This window comes from Peromyscus californicus, unplaced genomic scaffold (genome assembly GCF_007827085.1).
Source record: "Peromyscus californicus insignis strain IS unplaced genomic scaffold, ASM782708v3 Scaffold_23__1_contigs__length_62951481, whole genome shotgun sequence".
NCBI lineage: Eukaryota > Metazoa > Chordata > Mammalia > Rodentia > Cricetidae > Peromyscus > Peromyscus californicus.
This window is the reverse complement of record NW_026294534.1, coordinates 10801402-10818497: the sequence shown is the minus strand read 5'-3', so window position 1 is coordinate 10818497 and position 17096 is coordinate 10801402. Positions and strand designations below refer to the sequence as shown.

Sequence of the window (17096 nt, the reverse complement as noted above, 5' to 3'; positions counted from 1 at the left end):
GATTTGTGAAGAATATCTGGAAACATTTTAACATCATTTTGGCCAAGAGGAACATTAGAAATAATGAATAAATAACTTCAGATATCTTAAATGCCATGGGATGAAAGATGTAATTAGCTGGTTGCAGTTAGTTTTTCTTATCTTTGCCAGCCATAGATGGGTAGGGAGGTATCTTATACTTTCTACTGCTGTGAAGAGACACCATGATCATGGCAACTCTCATAAATGAAAACATTTAATTGGGGCTGACTTACAGTTTCAGAGGTTTAGTTTATTATCATCATGGCAGGACATGGTGGTGTGCAGGCAGATATGGTACTGGAGAAGGAGCTTAGAGTTCTACATCTTTATCCACAGGCAGCAGAAACAACTGTGTGTCACAATGAGAATAGACTGAGCAAAGGAAACCTCAAAACTTGCTCCCCACAGTGACATACTTCCTCCAATAAGGCCACACCTTCTAATAGTGCCATTCTCTGTGGAGGCTATTTTCTTTCAAACTACTGCAGTAGAGCTACCATGAAAACCTGTGTTGGGAAGAATAAAACTAATTAAATTCATGTGCTGGGGATGGGATAAGGGTTTGTGCTGGTGTCAGCAATGTGGATCTTTCTCTACTGGTTAGTAACAGACACAGTACAGCAGAAAATTAGGTTTCAGACCACGTATAGAAGCCATCTCCTTGACAGATCAAGTTAAGATGGCAGATCTGTCCAGCATCATAATGGAGTCTCATTTCAGAAGAGAGCTGCCCAATTGTGCTTTGTACCCAGGGCTTCTGTGGACTCCAAAATGTACTGAGTTTCAGACCATGTGATTCCAGCATTGTATAAGATACATGATGGATGCTTGGCCCAGGTCATGGATGGGTAATCTTCTATTTATCTTGAGGAGTACCCAGAGGAACATCTTGCCTTGGCATGGTCCTTCTGATTATGATAGAAGAGGGATCTTGCATCTGGTATTCTAGATGTGTTCAGTGATCTCCGTGAGGAAAGAATATTTCTGGTCATTGAGTAGAAATGGATCAGTACTTGAAAGGATGATTCTACCATCAACCATGGCTTGTGGAATTTTTCATATAAAAACTATATTTAAGGAGATGAAGGGCAATGCTCTTGGCTCACACTGGAGAATGGAATTTGGTCTTGTTGGAAGTACCTAATCTGAGTTCTGAGCCTGAACCTCTGAGTGAGGTGTGCGCATATGTGTGTGTGTGTGTGTGTGTGTGTGTGTGTGTGTGTGTGTGTGTGTGTGTGTGTGATGTGAACTTACAAATGAGTTTAAGGTGAAGGCATGCACTTGTGTGTTATTGTACAGCCTCACACTAGCTCAAAGAACACATTGTGTAGGATCCCACATCTGCACTGTGGTTGGGGGCTCTAGGATTCTCTAAGTTACTGAGGACTTTCTCTGTGTTCCCTTCTGTATAGTGCAGTGCTAAATATCTATCTAGGCTTGAGGATTAAGCCATGAGAACACAGACCCACTATCTCCCCTACAAAGTGCCTTCTAGCCCATCAGGAAAGTTTTATGATCACAGTGTTCGCTTAATTATTTTCCTGTATTTATCTTCTTTGTAGTAATTTCCCTTGAACCCAACAGCGAGCACAGCATCTAGAAGAAGGTAGTATGTTTGTAATCTAGGGCCCCTGTTGTAAAAGTGTTCATTAATCTCTTGATAACACACTTATGGCATGTAGAGTTTTCTAGCAGAGAATGACCTGTCAGCTCTCCCACCAGGTTACCTTTTTAATCCTCACTGTCAAAGATGCCTCTGTTAAGGAGTTCTACATAAGAACATCAACTTTCCAGTACAATGGATTGCTCTTTGAAGTAGGTTTACATTTGTTGAACCATAATGACTATAAAGACACAAATCTTGTTGTGAGTATAATATGGCGACATTTGCAAGGACTGAAATAGCTAGATCTCATAATTCAAAATTCTATTTTAGATTTTTTTTTTTGCAGATTGACAGGAATAAAAATGGAATTTGTTCTTTAAATAACTTGTAGATTTTGAAAAGTCTATGTAAAAATGTTTAATAAAATAGCTGAGAATGATAGTGTGACATTACAGAAAAAAAATGATTTCATTAGAAGAGAGGAATTGTTTCTGAAGTTGTCTATTCTGCTGTATTTCTGTGGAGTGTGCATGGTGTCTTAGGGAAGGTGAACCATTTGGAATCTTCTAACACCAACCCTCAGATTTTGTCTATGCAGTTGAGAATTGACAAAAGAACATTTTGCTGCAGAGGACTTAGGCCCTTGGTCGATGTCTCCACCGGAGGCCTCAGGGTGTAGTATAGCTTGTCAAACCCTTGTCTTCAGCAGGACTTCATGTTCTGAAGATCCATTGCCTTTGTGTGGCATGGAAAAATTGTTCAGCATCCCCTTGCAAATTAAACTTAGAAGTAAAACAGTCTTGTTCATCAGTATTCTACAGTGTTCTTTTAACACGGACAGATACACAGGTTTAAAAATATCCGTGGATGTTTAATGCCAGCACTAGCTTTCATGCCTTTCATGGATCTGATCCACCTGACATTTTATGACTGCTTATTAATACTTAAGAAGGGTCTGCAAAAATGTTCACTGGTGTTCACTGTCCATATAAGCCTGGCTTAACTCAAAGACACTCACCACACAGATTGCATCATGTCATGCAGCCTGTCTTCCTGACTCCCCTAAGAGGCAGGATATTTGCAGTACTCAGTATTTCATTGTCAGGCCAAAGGACTGATAATCACAAGGCAAATACTAAGGTTGGACATCTGGTTTGTAGATTTTTCTAAAAATGGTTACATTCTGATTCTCCCAGGAATGTTGAGTATTTGCAGTGATGGAAAATGGCAGAGTAGCAGGTGAGCGTAAGGCAGGCAGGTTTCAGGGAAGGGAGTAAAGATGTCATAGCAGAGGGGACCACTCTGCCCCTCTTTCTACAGTGTTCCTCTCTCCTGGAAGGCTGCCAGTTCTACCCTTCTACACAGGTAAGATTCTGTATAGTACACTCATGGGCAGAGTTTCCTTAGAATCAGCATAATATTGTTGAATTTAAATTTCCAAATCAAGACACTCCAAACTCCAGAGGTTCACCTGTCTTTCCCCTGCTTATCCTTCTTGGGGCTTAGTTCCAGGATCTCTGTAGATGACAAAATCAAAATTCAAAAAGGTAAAGTCACTTATATAGCATGTGCAGTGTTTGTACATGGTACATACCCTCTTGTGTCCTATAGTTCATTTCTGTGTGACTTAGAATAACCACCCTTCTAAGCTGTTCCAGCACGCAAAGTCCCAAACCCTATGAGCTCTGCGTGTCTGTCTGTCTATCTGTGGTCAGTGTCTGGGGCTACATTTGATTCTTCTCTTCATTCCCAGCCTAAGAGCATTAACTGTGTGAGGTGAGGCACCCCCTGGTGTGATGGTCTGAATGTGAATGTCTACCATAGATTCAGATATTTGAAGTCTTGGCCCCCAGTTAGTGGCACTGTCTAGAAAAGCTTAGACGATGTAGTCTTGTTGGAGGAAGAGTGTCACTAGGGGCAGGCTTTGAGAGTCTGAAGACTCACAACATTCGCAGTGAGCTCTCTCTGCTTCCTGCTTTTGGTTCAAGATGTGAGCTCTCAGCTGTTCTCGTTATCTGTTATCTACCTTGTTTACTGCTGCCTACATTTTATGACATGACAGACTCATAGTCTCTCCAAAACCATAAGCCCAAATAAATTCTATCCTGTGTTAGTTGCCTTTGTCATAGTGTTATATCACAGCAGTAGAAAAGTAACAACTATATCAGTTTATATCAGATCATTCAAAGGCAGCACATAAGACTTGATATAGTGGGCTGGGGGTTCAAGGAATGGAGCAGCCATTACAGCAGAATGGTGAAGCATTTATTTCCACAGGAGAACAGAAATCTGAATAGAGCTCTAGATAACCCTCAGGAGCAATGTCTCCATCATAAGAGACAGAGAACCCCTTTCTACCTGCATTCCCTACCACTCAAACCCAAGACTATAGTAAAGACTTTTAAAAACCTCTCACAGTCAAACAATATAGCAAAACATTACAAAATAATGGTGTCTCAAATCCAAAGCAGAATTCAGAGTACATTTAAATCAAGTTTCACCTGAGGGAGTTTTTCTTCCTCACAGTTTTGACACATTATTATGGATATGTAGGTTAAATACTATAAATAAAATTGTTGTGGATATTTGAACATGTGAAGAGCCTATATTCTTATACCTGGAAATTTTAAGAGAGAAATGTACTGAGACTGGAAAATGAAATGAGAAATGAGTGAGTTATTTCAAATCAGGGATCACCTCATGTGATAGTCAATATTAATCATCAACTGGACACAAACTGGAATCACCTGGGAAGAATGTCTTGGCGTGGGATTGTCTAGATCAGGTGTGCCTGTGGGCATGGCTATTGAGGATTGTCTTGACTATGTTCAGTGACGTGGGAAGACCCAGTCCACTGCGGACAGCCCTGAAGTATACAAGAGTAGAGAACTCAAACTAGGTGCTGGAATCATGCATGTATTATTCGTCTCTGCTCTGGACTGTGAACATGATGTGACTAGCACTTTCTAGTTCCAGCCACTTAGACTTCCTACAGTGTCGGGCTGGAAGATGGAATTGGGAACTAAAAGAAACTTTTTTTCCCTTGAAGTTCCTTTTTGTCATAGTGTTTTATCCCAGTGATGGAAATGAAACCAGGACACCTTGTCTACATCAATTCAAATTCGGAATGTAAAGTACCACATCATCATGTGGGTTCTTCCTTCCATTTGGCACAGGGCTGAAGTGCAGTGATTTTGAAGTATGTCCTCCATTTCCTTTAAGTATGTAAGCCACTCCCTCAGAGAGCAGGGTAGCTGAGTTAGAGGTACACTGCCCTGGGAAATTTCCCTTGCAGATACAGTACACCTTGTCACCCATCTCCTAAGGGGTAGATACATGACCATGTGATTTAAAGACGTGTGCCCCTTCAAGCTATGCATGAACTAGAAGCTTAATGGAGATGTGTGATGTTTGAAAATGAGCGTGTCCAATCAAGTTTGTCTAACTGAGAGGGATGAGAAAAGCTCACTTGAAGGTTTCGGGATTTTGTTAGATATGCCCTCTTCAGCAAGCCGTGCCTGGTTCTCAATGCTGTTCATATAAGTAACCCCCAAAATATCTGAAACTATCTAGCACAGTGGTTCTCAACATTTCTAATGCTGCAAAATGTTGTGGTCACCCCCGACCATAAAATTATCTCGTTGCTACTTCATAACTGTAATGTTGCTGCTGTTATGAATCATGATGTAAATATCTGATATGGGACCCAGAGGGGTCATGACCCACAGGTTGAGAACCACTGATCTGGACTGATAGCTAGGATCCAAGTGACTTAATAATCTCTAAGGATCTGACTGCAATTTTGGTACCTGAGTCTGGAAACTAGGCATCATATCTATCACCTCCAAAGCAGCAGCTACCCTGTGTGAAGTCCTATTGTGGTTCCTGTGGTGCTTTCTCTGGTCCCTGTGGCTGGAGCTGGGGCAATGCCTCCACTGGCCATCATGAAAGCATCCTGTGCTGATGGCAGTGTCTTGGATGATAGTTCTGTGGCCAATGTTCTTCCCCTATGCTAACAAAGAGGGCTTCAGAGACACCTTCGACACCTACAAGGACATTTTGTTTTACTTGAAAACCTACTGGTAGCAGTAAGTCTGGGTGTATGGAAAGTAATCTGCATGGACAAGAACTGATGAGGTCTTCCCTCAGTTAACCCTCACAAATACATCCAGGGGTTTGTTTCCATGGTGATTCTAAACCTGATCAGTCTGATGATCAGGATTGTTCATTATCCTTCCTATTCCATTTGTGTTGCCCCTGGCCTCTGTGATGCCACTTCCTGGTCATGAACTTGGTTATGAAAACCAAGAGAATGTTGTCTCCAGCAGAAATACCAATGGCTATTCCAAATTCTTCAAAATGAAACCCCATGGAGCATGACAATAATTGGATAACTTTTTCTCAATTCTGATGGTCTCTGGCTTCTCTGCTGGAAGGACTGAGGCCAGAGGAAGACTCACTTGAACTTATGCATCCACTTTCATCCACATGTGTCCTACATAGGCTCTACACTTGGGAACTGGAAGTGACAGCCTCCCCGCCTCACACTGGCCAATCCAAAACCTAGGTTTCTAGAGTCCTCTACTTTCTCTTCTCTTGTTCTGATGAGTCAGTAAGAACCTATTTGTGTGTATGGGAAAAGAAATAAAATAAGTTGAAGGTATGTAAGGAAATGAGACAGAGAAAGAGAGAGAGAGATGGAGGGAGAAAAGCGGCCAGAGAGAAGGCTACCTGGAGACAGGTCATAGCTGGGCGGAGCAAACCTCAACTGCCTCTCCGCTCTCCCTAACCACACAGTTCCCTCCTGCTCAGTCCCTCCCACCTGTGTGTTAGCAAGCCCTGCAGCTGTCCTTTCCATCCACCTGCCCTTTCCCATGTATAGTTCATTGGCACATTCTGACATTGGTTTGCTTACTTGAGTATCAGTGAGCTTGCTCCTCCACATTCCCTATCACCTTTAGTATGACCTGAGTTATACACACTACTGGTGAGGAGACATTTTTCTTCTGTCAGTGGTTTTCAGATGACCCCAGTGAACATGTCTAAAACTGGACACATTTTCTGATCTCTGCCTCTCCCTCTGGAATTTCATAAATAGTTACATAGTCCCATTTCCTAGGTTGGGTATGTTCCTCTTCTTTTCTCTGCTGACCAGTGGGTTAGGAAACCCATCTCTATCTTTTGATTTTTACTCATGAAGATAGGTCACATGCCATAGAAGTAAGAAACTAATAGGATAAGTAATCAGCAAAGCTATAATTAGGGTGATGACAATAAAAAATCTATATAAGAGATAAGACTTCCCCACGATGGTTGAGAAAAAATATGAATAGGTAGAAAAGAACAATAATATGGAATAAAAGGACATATGTCAGTGAGGAAATTCTCAGTTAGTTGTGCATTCATCTCTGTTCTTAACTTGACAACAAAGGTAAGTGAGTTGTGAATACCGTGGTCTCCTGCTGACACATTCCCTGATGAGTTTTCCACTGTTTTGTGTCTGTCCTCAGCGGGCCATTGTGGCTCTCCAGACCCCATTGTGAATGGCCATATCAGCGGTGATGGCTTCAGCTACAGGGACACGGTGGTCTACCAGTGCAACCCTGGGTTCCGGCTCGTAGGCACCTCTGTGAGGATTTGCCTGCAGGACCACAAGTGGTCGGGGCAGACCCCTGTTTGCGTCCGTGAGTAGAGCTTGTGATGGAGTCTTCCATTTTCCAGTGTAGTTCGGTCATTGTTCAAAAATGTTCCACCTTCAATGGCTGCTGGTGGTGGTGGTGGTGGTGATCTGTCCCTCTTGTAGCCTCAAGTCAAAGTACAAGCCTGCCATCCTGGCTTTCCCTGTCCAGCAGGGAAATTTTCTATATTGTCCCCCTAGACTCCAGCCCTCCATAAGTTCTCGCATCAATTCACTAAAAGGCACCTTGTGACTGATGTCATACGCTCATTCATAGGACATTCAGGATGAGAAATGGTGCCGTTTAGAGGAGGGTGTGGACACTCCCTTACTATCATGTGTTGTCAGGTATTAGATCATCGATTCCAGGAAGAATAAAGAGTTTTGCAGCAGCCCTTCATTTACTCAAAAAAAGATGTTTACATGCTGTGCCTGTTCTCAAAACCCAGGACTTCAGGAGTGAACGCGGAGGGTTTACAGATGTCTCCCCTTCTTGGTGCCAGCTTCCTGTCAGGCCACATGCGTCTGAGAGCCTTTACTCTCTCATGAATTAAGCAGAGGTGTAGATGTGACTGAGTAGTAGTGGATGTGGTCTCTGATGGTGCTCTGGAAATAATAATAGAGTCAGGAATGCAGCTTCACTTAAAAGGAAGAAGATGCTGACAAGACAAGTAAAGAGGAAAGGGGCCGCTACACGTTCCTTTGAAAGCACCTGCGACAGGCCCCTCCTTGCTCTGCATGCGTGCTGTATAGAGCGGACCACCAGGGCAGTTCATCACACTGCCTAAGGTCACACGATAGGGATCGCTGAGGAGAACACTGGCACACGTACAGTTACTTTTCTCTGAGTCTATGATTAACTTAATACTAGAATAGTTTATAGTTTGAAGCTGAAAACAACCCCCCAGAGTGGTTCCGAATGAAAGCTTCAGGGCATCAGCTGGTGTGCACCAGGTGGGAAATACTCAAAATCCTTGATAAACAAAAGATTTGAACTTGCGTTTGGCTGCTTTGTGGCCAAGTCAGTCGGCATTCTGCTGGTCTGAGTAAACAGCACTAGTCCTGAGGTGAGGCCTCTGCTGGTAGAGGCTGCTTCCCACTGTCACAACAAAAGGCTCTAAGTGTCCTCAATGTCACTAGCAACACTTTCCATCCATTTTCATGTCTACCCATTTGTCCCCAGTGACTCCAGGTGGGAGTGGTGACCTGTTAAGCATGGACAGTAATATAGACCTTGTTCCCACAGCCATCACATGTGGACACCCAGGAAATCCTGCCCATGGCCTCACTAATGGCAGCGAGTTCAACCTGAATGACCTTGTGAATTTCACCTGCCACACAGGCTACCTGCTGCAGGGTGCCTCCAGGGCCCAATGTCGGAGCAATGGCCAGTGGAGCAGCCCTTTGCCTACCTGCCGAGGTAAAAAAAAAAAATGTGTCTAGGAAGGGAGTATTTTGCCCTGAGGTACAGGCAAAGGAAAAGGCTTATACATACACACACACACACACACACACACACACACACACACACACATACACACACACACATACACACACACACACACACACACTCAAAACCTGTCTCTATGTAGGAAGTCATAGCTTAAAATCAGTAAATGCTCACAAAGTACTGTGCAGAATTTGGGGTTCCAGACTTTTGTACATCAGCACAGATCACACTAAGGGAGTGTCCTATCTAGCACAGGCCCCAGAGACTCTACTGAGGCATCTCACAGTATGTCAATGGCACCCTAAGGGTCACAGGATACTTTAATTGCCCTTTGTCTGCTCAAAGTATATAGAGGTAGTACTTCTCTGTTCAAAGGACCATTATTCTTTTCATCTTGAATTAGGCTTGCCATGCCAAGCATTGGCCTGGGGTACACCTGTTTGTTCCAGGTTTTACAAACCATTTTTCAGGTTTATTTGATTGCCTCCAGCTAGGTCATCCCTGCTAGGTTAGAGTTTGGATTACAACTTAGTTATAGAAGCAAGAGTATTGTAGAACCTTAAAAAAATATCCTCCTTGGATCCATAAACATTTTTTTAGCTCAGGGAAATCAAAGCTTTCATCCATAAGTTCAAGAGTTGCATGAAATTCAGAGAACATTGCACCAAAGGGGTCTTGATGAACCCCATCTCTGTCTGGACCTCCCCACTCCCATCCCAGCAAAGGAATCAAATCCATACAGGGGGACAGGTTTGCCTTCAGCTTCCAGAACTCACTGTGTGCAGTGGCTGCTGAGAATTCAGTGCACAGCTCTTTACTGAGCCAGAAATAATCTGGAGAGGGTGCTCCATGGCAGCTGTCCCATTCACTGGCATGGTAGGGGAAGTACGAGGTAATCAGGCCATTTGCTATTCTGCACCTGAGGATGCCTGCTGCTAATTCCTCCCAAGATGCCCATGGGCCTTTGGGCTAATGGAAGCCATTCAGCATAACCAGAGCGTGTCCTGTACTGCTGAGAATGCCTTCCTCTCTCCTCCTGAGGCAAGAGGATTCCCATCAGAGGTGGCCTAACCTACATTTCCATGAGGCGTTGATGGAAGAACTGCCATTTTCTGCTGCAGTGATGGTGTATTGACAGCAGTATTCCCTTAGGGGCACACAAAAATATGTATAGGTGGGTATGGCTAAATAATATATGTCCCAGATCTCAAACACTGTGCTTGAATAAACCTAATCAAACCAGTGTCAGCCAGTTCCGTTTCACCATTTTTTTTTTTTAGAATGTAAAAACTTAATGAAGAAAATTGATCTAGAATTTATATTGAAGAAGCATAATTTTAGGAAATAGTAGATTGGCCCCACAACTTCAGAACTATGGTAGTAGTCAATCTGATGCTTGACATGTCTGTAACAAAGAATAAATACAATCTACAGGGTGGGTGTTCAGGAGGGTCCATGGAATCAAGAGACAGAGGTACCTCAAGAATGACCCTTTAGCCTTTCCCAGCTACAGGGGGACTGAGCCTCTCAGCCTGAGACACCCTCCCTCAGCCAAGGGCCTTTTTTTTTTATCATTCTCCAATTTACACTCTGTAGCAAGTTGATTTCCATATCCCCAAAACATCTTAACTAAGCTTCCAACGGGACAATGCCAAATGCAAATTCTCGATTAAGGAACATCACAGTGTGCTGGATTTTTCCCAACTAAGTTTTGCATAGGCTTTGTACCCTTGAGAAACTCTCAGACAAGATTCACATAGAGGGTAAAAAGAGAAACAAAAGGTGGATTGAGGTTAGGTACTAACACTCTGGAGTCAAACCAGGTATAGCTCTGTGGGAATTCTCTCCACAGCAGAGGAATCAAGAATTCATGGGGAAGTTCCCAGATCAACTTCTGCCTTCATAAACTGTCTAAATTGATTTAAAATTTACATTCTTTTATAATTTGACATAGGATTTGTTTGTTTGTTTCCTACTGTAATTTATGAATTTATTTTTTAATTCATTGTGTATTCATTGTACAAGATACTGCTTGCATAAGGACATTCTCACATAACTATATATTATATGTTGAGCACATTCCCCCATGCTCTGTGTCTCTTCTTTTTTAGCCCCACCCTCTGTTCCCCTTTGTCCCCTGGACAATTTCACACATATTTTCCTGTCCTATATACATATATGATTTTATATATCCATATGAAATCTAGGGACTACAAATGAGAGGAGACAAATAATTGTCTTTTAGAGACTCATTTGATTTGCCCAGTATGGCAATCTACCATTGCCTTCTTTTTCTTGCAAAGGATGTAGCTTTATTCTTCTTTATGACTGAGGGCGGGGGGGGGTAAGTCTTATCTCTAAAGAAATGTTTCATTTTCTAGTGGTAAACTGTTCGGATCCTGGATTTGTGGAAAATGCAGTTCGCCATGGGCAACAGAACTTTCCTGAGAGTTTCGAGTATGGGATGAGCGTGATGTATCACTGCAAGAAGGGGTTCTACCTGCTGGGGTCTTCTGCCCTGAGTTGTATGGCAAATGGCTTGTGGGATCGCTCCTTACCCAAGTGTCTAGGTGAGCGAGGCTTCTCCCAGGCTTCCTGGCCACAGAGCCAAAGGAAATGGCAACAACAGAAATGCATTTCTGCATAGTCATGTAAACACTAAATTTTAGCTCCTTCTCCCTCTCCTATTACTGTTTCTGCCAGTCCTTATCATGGGTCAGACAGAAATCACCAAATATGACTTAAATGAGTGTAAGATGGGAGAAAGGGACCTCTCACCTCTGCCTCTGCATGACCACCTCTGCCTGCTTTAGTCTGTGAGACGGGCTTACTCTTTGCCTTCCATCATCTCAGCGTCTTCCCTCCTCGGCCTCGCTCTCTGAAGTTCCAGATTAGAAATATCAGCCAAGGGCTCTGAGGTAGGCTTCTGACCTGCTCACCCAGCATCCGTGACTGAGAAGCAGGAGTTGGCACAGAGAATGGATCTGGCTCCCAGGACCCTTCCAGTGCAGCCAGCTGTGACCCCAGCTGGCAGACAGCATCAGACAAACCTCACATGAGCCAGCAGAAAAAGGACAGCTCTGGGAAGGGTGGAGGTGCTCTTCTATACAGATAAAATGCGAATGGCCACCAAGGTCTCAAAGAATTTGTTACTCTCCGTTTAGAAGATGAAGATGAATAAGAATGTATCTGTCTATGCGTGCCCCATACTGTGGTGTTTTCCCCTTGAAAACAAAACAAAAGCAGACAATCCTGCAGCATAGAAAGATCATCTTCCAAATGTAATCTGTACATTTAGAAAATATCACTGTCTGGGCTTCTCAAGTCAGGCAGAAGCAAAGCAGTCCTTAAAATCAAAATACCACCTTCATGGCAATGCCCAGAAAAGAGGTGGCACTATGGCAGGAGCTTCCTTGCTACAAAGTGCCCTCTACCCCTTTCGGTTGCAGGGCTTTGAGGGTGGGTGGGTAGGTAGGGGAGAATTTCACCCACCCCCACTTCAAGGGCGTTTCTCTCTCAGCCCTGCACAGGAACAGCTTTCAGTTCTAACTTTGACACTGTGGTTTCTTTCCACAGAGAAAGGGAAGGATAGCTTCAAGGAGTGTTGAGTGCTCAGTGACTGTAGACAGGACTGGCTCCCCAATGAATGGGCCACAGTCTCTCCCCTTTGGCACGCTGCAGCTCCACACTGGGGAATTCTCCAGGGAACTTGGTTCTCTCTGTTCCTTCCCTTTTACACTGTCCTCTCCTACTCCTGGGAGATTCCCATCAGCCTTTGTACTGATGCTCATTTAGTGCTCCACCTGCAGGCCCTGGGACTTAACAAACTCCCTGTCCCTTGACCAACTGGTCCCCACCCCTCATTGTCCCACTTGTCCTTAACAACAAGAGTATGGGAAGGAGTATCTCAGAGGACAACTTCACATGCTCCAGTGAGGTTCTGCCTTATCTCCGTGCTGCTTTGTTTCTTGGATTGTTTTCCTTTTGTTCTCTTATTTCAGCCAGAATTGGTCATTTACCCAACACTTCAGTGTTTGGGATCTAATTGGCTTCCTTTTAGGACTCTAGATGAAACGTGGGTCTGCACTGAATGAATGCTAATGCTAGATGGATAATGAGGGCTAATGTGACCCAGGGGAGGGCTATGCCTTCCAGCTCCAGCCCCTCCTCTCTGGTCCACATCACTTCTGTGTTGCTAGTAATCAAAGGGAGTTAGTCTTCGATGCTGAATCCATGCCTTTGAATAAGGGCCTGGCGGCTTCCATCTAGCTAGTCATTTGCATGAAGCATTGCAGTGTATCTGTCCCTAGCTGTATTTGGTAATTCATGAGCAAGTGGAGATAGAGTTTTCAATACTCAGTACTCTATTCATCTGGATCCTAGAACTTGTCTTTTTGAAGGATGTTGACAATAGATTATGGACTCAGTTAGGTACAATTTTAAGGATGTGAATGAAAATGCTGAGATAATTTTTTCAGACTATGCTGAAGGGGAGTCAATTTTTCATTTGTTATTTTTACTTACACATTTTAGATCACAACCCACTAAAAGTGTGCTCACTAGACTTGTTTTCCTAGACAGATGAGCTTAATTAGGTAAATTTAATACAATCTTGTCTCTGAGCAAACTGTATGATTATCATGTTAACTGACGAAGTAAGGGAAATAATTCTGATGGAATTGTATGGCTTTTCACTTGAAAAAAAATCCCCATTCTGCTCACACAGAATATAATTAGAGCCAGATAGATAAAGTCAGGGAGATGTTTTTCTCCTTGAAGGCTGACATGTAAATTCCAACTTTAAGCAAAGCTCTCTTAAGTCAGAAAAAAAATCACATCACCACTACCTTTCCTTCTTTCAATAACTAGATATGTAAATACCATCTGAAAAAAAGCCATTTCTTATCTATAGAGGACATAGTTAGGTCCTGTTCCTTAATGGGTAATGTGTGTATGTGTGGGGGGGGGGGGGTCTGTATGGCTTACTATGCCAAACATATATCTTCATTTATTCTAATCTTATCTTCAGCTATATCATGTGGGCATCCTGGGGTCCCTGCTAATGCTGTCCTAACTGGAGAATTGTTTACATATGGAGCCACAGTTCAGTACTCTTGCAAAGGGGGCCAGATCCTCACAGGCAATAGCACAAGAGTCTGCCAAGAAGACAGTCACTGGAGTGGAGCCCTTCCCCACTGCTCAGGTGAGGAGCCCTACATTCAGAATATTGGACAGTCATGTGCATGCTTGTAATGATGTGATATATGCCACTAGTACAGATGATTGCCATCATCTCTGGTCCCCACCATAGGGAGCATTGACATCTTCACCACAGCCTTTGGTCCTTGCCCCATAGATTCGCATCATCTTCACTGTCTGTCATCACTGGTCCCCATGACATAGACCACCACCATCCCCATCATCAGCACCATCATTTTATTGCAGGCCACATCATGTAAGTCATGATCAGTATCATCCTCACCATTATAACTGGTCCCCACCACACAGATCACTATGATTTCAAACTCGTTTAATCACTAAGCCACATCACATAGGTCTGTATCATCTGCTTCAGCATCTCTGTCATTACCCCTGATTCCTATCACTCAATTGGTAATACCATCTGCCCTATCCTCACAGACCCATCTCTACACTTCCTTCTGCAGGGGCTTCCAATTGCTCTGCTGGAGTTCTTGCTTATCTTGGTTGAATTTTTTATAGGCTTCCACTTTATTTTCCCATACTTCACCTCTAGTGTCAGTAGTCACTGTCATCTATTGTCCTAATTTCTCTATGGGTGATCTTTAAGTAAGATATAACACTTACTAACTCTGGATGTAGCTCTGAAGGGTAGACACCTTGAGGTTCCTGTGTAGCTGGTATACCTAAGCCCCCATTTCTGACTTGCTGCCCACACTCACTGTCCTGGGATGCTGCTATGATCACATCTCAGTATTTCACTTCTCCTCAAAGAATCACATTTTCTCATTAACCGTATTTTTTATTTTGATGACAGAGAAACATTGTCTTAAGTTTACATGTTAGGAAGTAATGAAGATAGCATTTCTTCCCAGAAGCCACAGTACTGTGAAAGCATAGACTGTCTTAAAGGCATATTAAGAAGTTTCACATGAAACAACTTGATTTAAACAAGCCATGCATTCTCTGTGTTTTGTTCTCCTCAGGAAATAGTCCTGGATTTTGTGGCGACCCAGGGACCCCTGCCCATGGGTCTCGTCTTGGGGATGAGTTTAAGACAAAGAGTCTTCTGCGCTTCTCCTGTGAGATGGGCCACCAGCTGCGGGGCTCTGCAGAGCGTACATGCCTGGTGAATGGGTCCTGGTCAGGGGTACAGCCTGTGTGTGAGGGTAAGTGATCCAAGCCCTGCAGTCCTCCCAACCAATGGCTCTTCAAGTCACTGACTCATTCCTAAGTGACTGGGACCACCTGGAGGGACCTCTAGAGGATTTATCACTTGTATACTTGAACTCTTCTCCCAACAGTTTTAAGAGCATCAATCCAGGTTATGAGTGAGCCCTAAAGATGCCCTGACTGTCCAAAGGACCTATTACACTAGTTCTCCTTTGAATGTTTATCACACAAAAGTGGGTTTCTAATCTGATGGTCGCCTATGACTGAGGCCTTGTTGTATGGATCCTTGAGGTGAATGGAGGCTGAGAGGCAATGAGGAGAAGCAACTCAATCAGAAGACATAATCTCTATGGGCAGGGAGTACATCAGTTCCAACAGGTTCCATTCTGTTGGTGCCTTCATGCACAACAGCTACAAAGCAATCTAAGATTATAACCTGTGTGGCATTCCAGAATGAGTGTATCTGATCTCCACAGGAGGTAAGGATGATTCAGCTCTCAATGGTGGCCATCATGAGTCCTTTATAGTACCAGGCCAGATGATTGTAAAGTCTGCCTTAGGCAAAGATGAACCAAGATGTGTTTGATAATGATTTGCTCAAAGTTGAGAAAATAGCATCAGAATGTAGACAGATATGCCATTAACTAACAGATACCCACGTAAGCCAACTTCTCAAGTTTTGTGTCTCAAAAAGATTATGCTGATATATTTTCTGTATGGATAAAAATTTTTCTATGCAATTTGGAATACTTGAAAAAGCTCTTACAGTGTCAACCACTGGGGACTGGATCTCTAGAAGTGTTAAGCAAGGCTTCAAGCACACATTCCCTAGTCGGGATTATTTCTATCCTGATGTGATTGCTTCTTCTTAATCTACTAAAATCCTTACAACCCTATGGGAAACTGGAATGAATTGTAAAAGGAACTTACAAGTCATGAAAAACAAAGCAAGGAAGGCTTTTAAAACATTCACAAAGATCAAATGATTTATATAACTATGATATTTTAATATTACATGCCTATAGATTTCTTTGACATTATGTTGGCTTTGGTTAGTAATCTATCTTTTGAATACAGGCTTATTAACAAATGCTTCCAAGGCCCTCACTCAGGAAGTTGCTTTACTATAATGATGTCATTTGATTTCAGTTGCATTGGACAAATCTTTATCGATTCCTCATAATTTTGATAATCCCTAAATTCAACTAAAGCCATAAAAGTGTGGTATTGATGGGAGATAACCTGAGCTACAACCTTGTCATTGCCACTAATAACCAGGTCATGTGACATTCCACACATTACAGTGATGGGGTGTGCTTTAACTAAGCCTTTTACAGTTAATTATATTACAGGTAGAGTTTGAAGCCATTGTCTTTATAAATTAACTCAGAAAAAAAAATCACAGAGTTCAGTATAATGTTGCTGCTATCTGTCTAATGTACCATCCTCGGTGGGCTCTGTTGATATTAAACAATTTAATGTTTAGAATTAGTTAAGTTATATCTTACTATAAATTAAGTAAGATAAAATTGTGCCTTAGCAAAACAAAACACATGAACAAAATATGAAGTAGAAGATATATTTAAACAGAATAAAACCTGAAAACATAGACTATGATTAATTTTTACCTTTTAATTTACAAAGTATCTTGTTTTTTTTGGTAACTACAAATAGAATCTATTGCTTTAAGTATCACATCCTCTTCTCTCGTGTGTCATCAAAGTCACTTCAAAAACACAAGTTGACACTGCCTTCTATCTGTATTTCCCTGGTATGACAGGCAATAAATGTGTTTTTTACTGTGAAATAGAAAAATGGAATTATAAGTCCTACTTTATAGAATGCAGTATTTGAAGGGAAATGTCTCAGTGGTCAGATAGCATCATCATGGTAGAAACTCATTAACATATATTTGCTTCTAAGATAAAGTGAATTATTCTCATCAATTAGTTAATTAATTTTGTCCTGCA

The 17096-nt window shown here is 42.5% G+C and overlaps 1 protein-coding gene across 2 annotated transcripts in view; it reads left to right on the top strand.

The window, feature by feature from the left end:
• Csmd1 (CUB and Sushi multiple domains 1) overlaps positions 1-17096 on the top strand; it is a 1596844-nt gene that overhangs the window by 1548949 nt on the left and 30799 nt on the right. For both annotated transcript variants that reach the window (XM_052751771.1, XM_052751770.1), the window contains exons 53-57: positions 7138-7311; positions 8551-8724; positions 11136-11324; positions 13784-13957; positions 14940-15122. In XM_052751771.1, coding sequence (XP_052607731.1) covers positions 7138-7311; positions 8551-8724; positions 11136-11324; positions 13784-13957; positions 14940-15122 — 894 coding nt within the window. The remainder of the gene's footprint in view (positions 1-7137; positions 7312-8550; positions 8725-11135; positions 11325-13783; positions 13958-14939; positions 15123-17096) is intronic.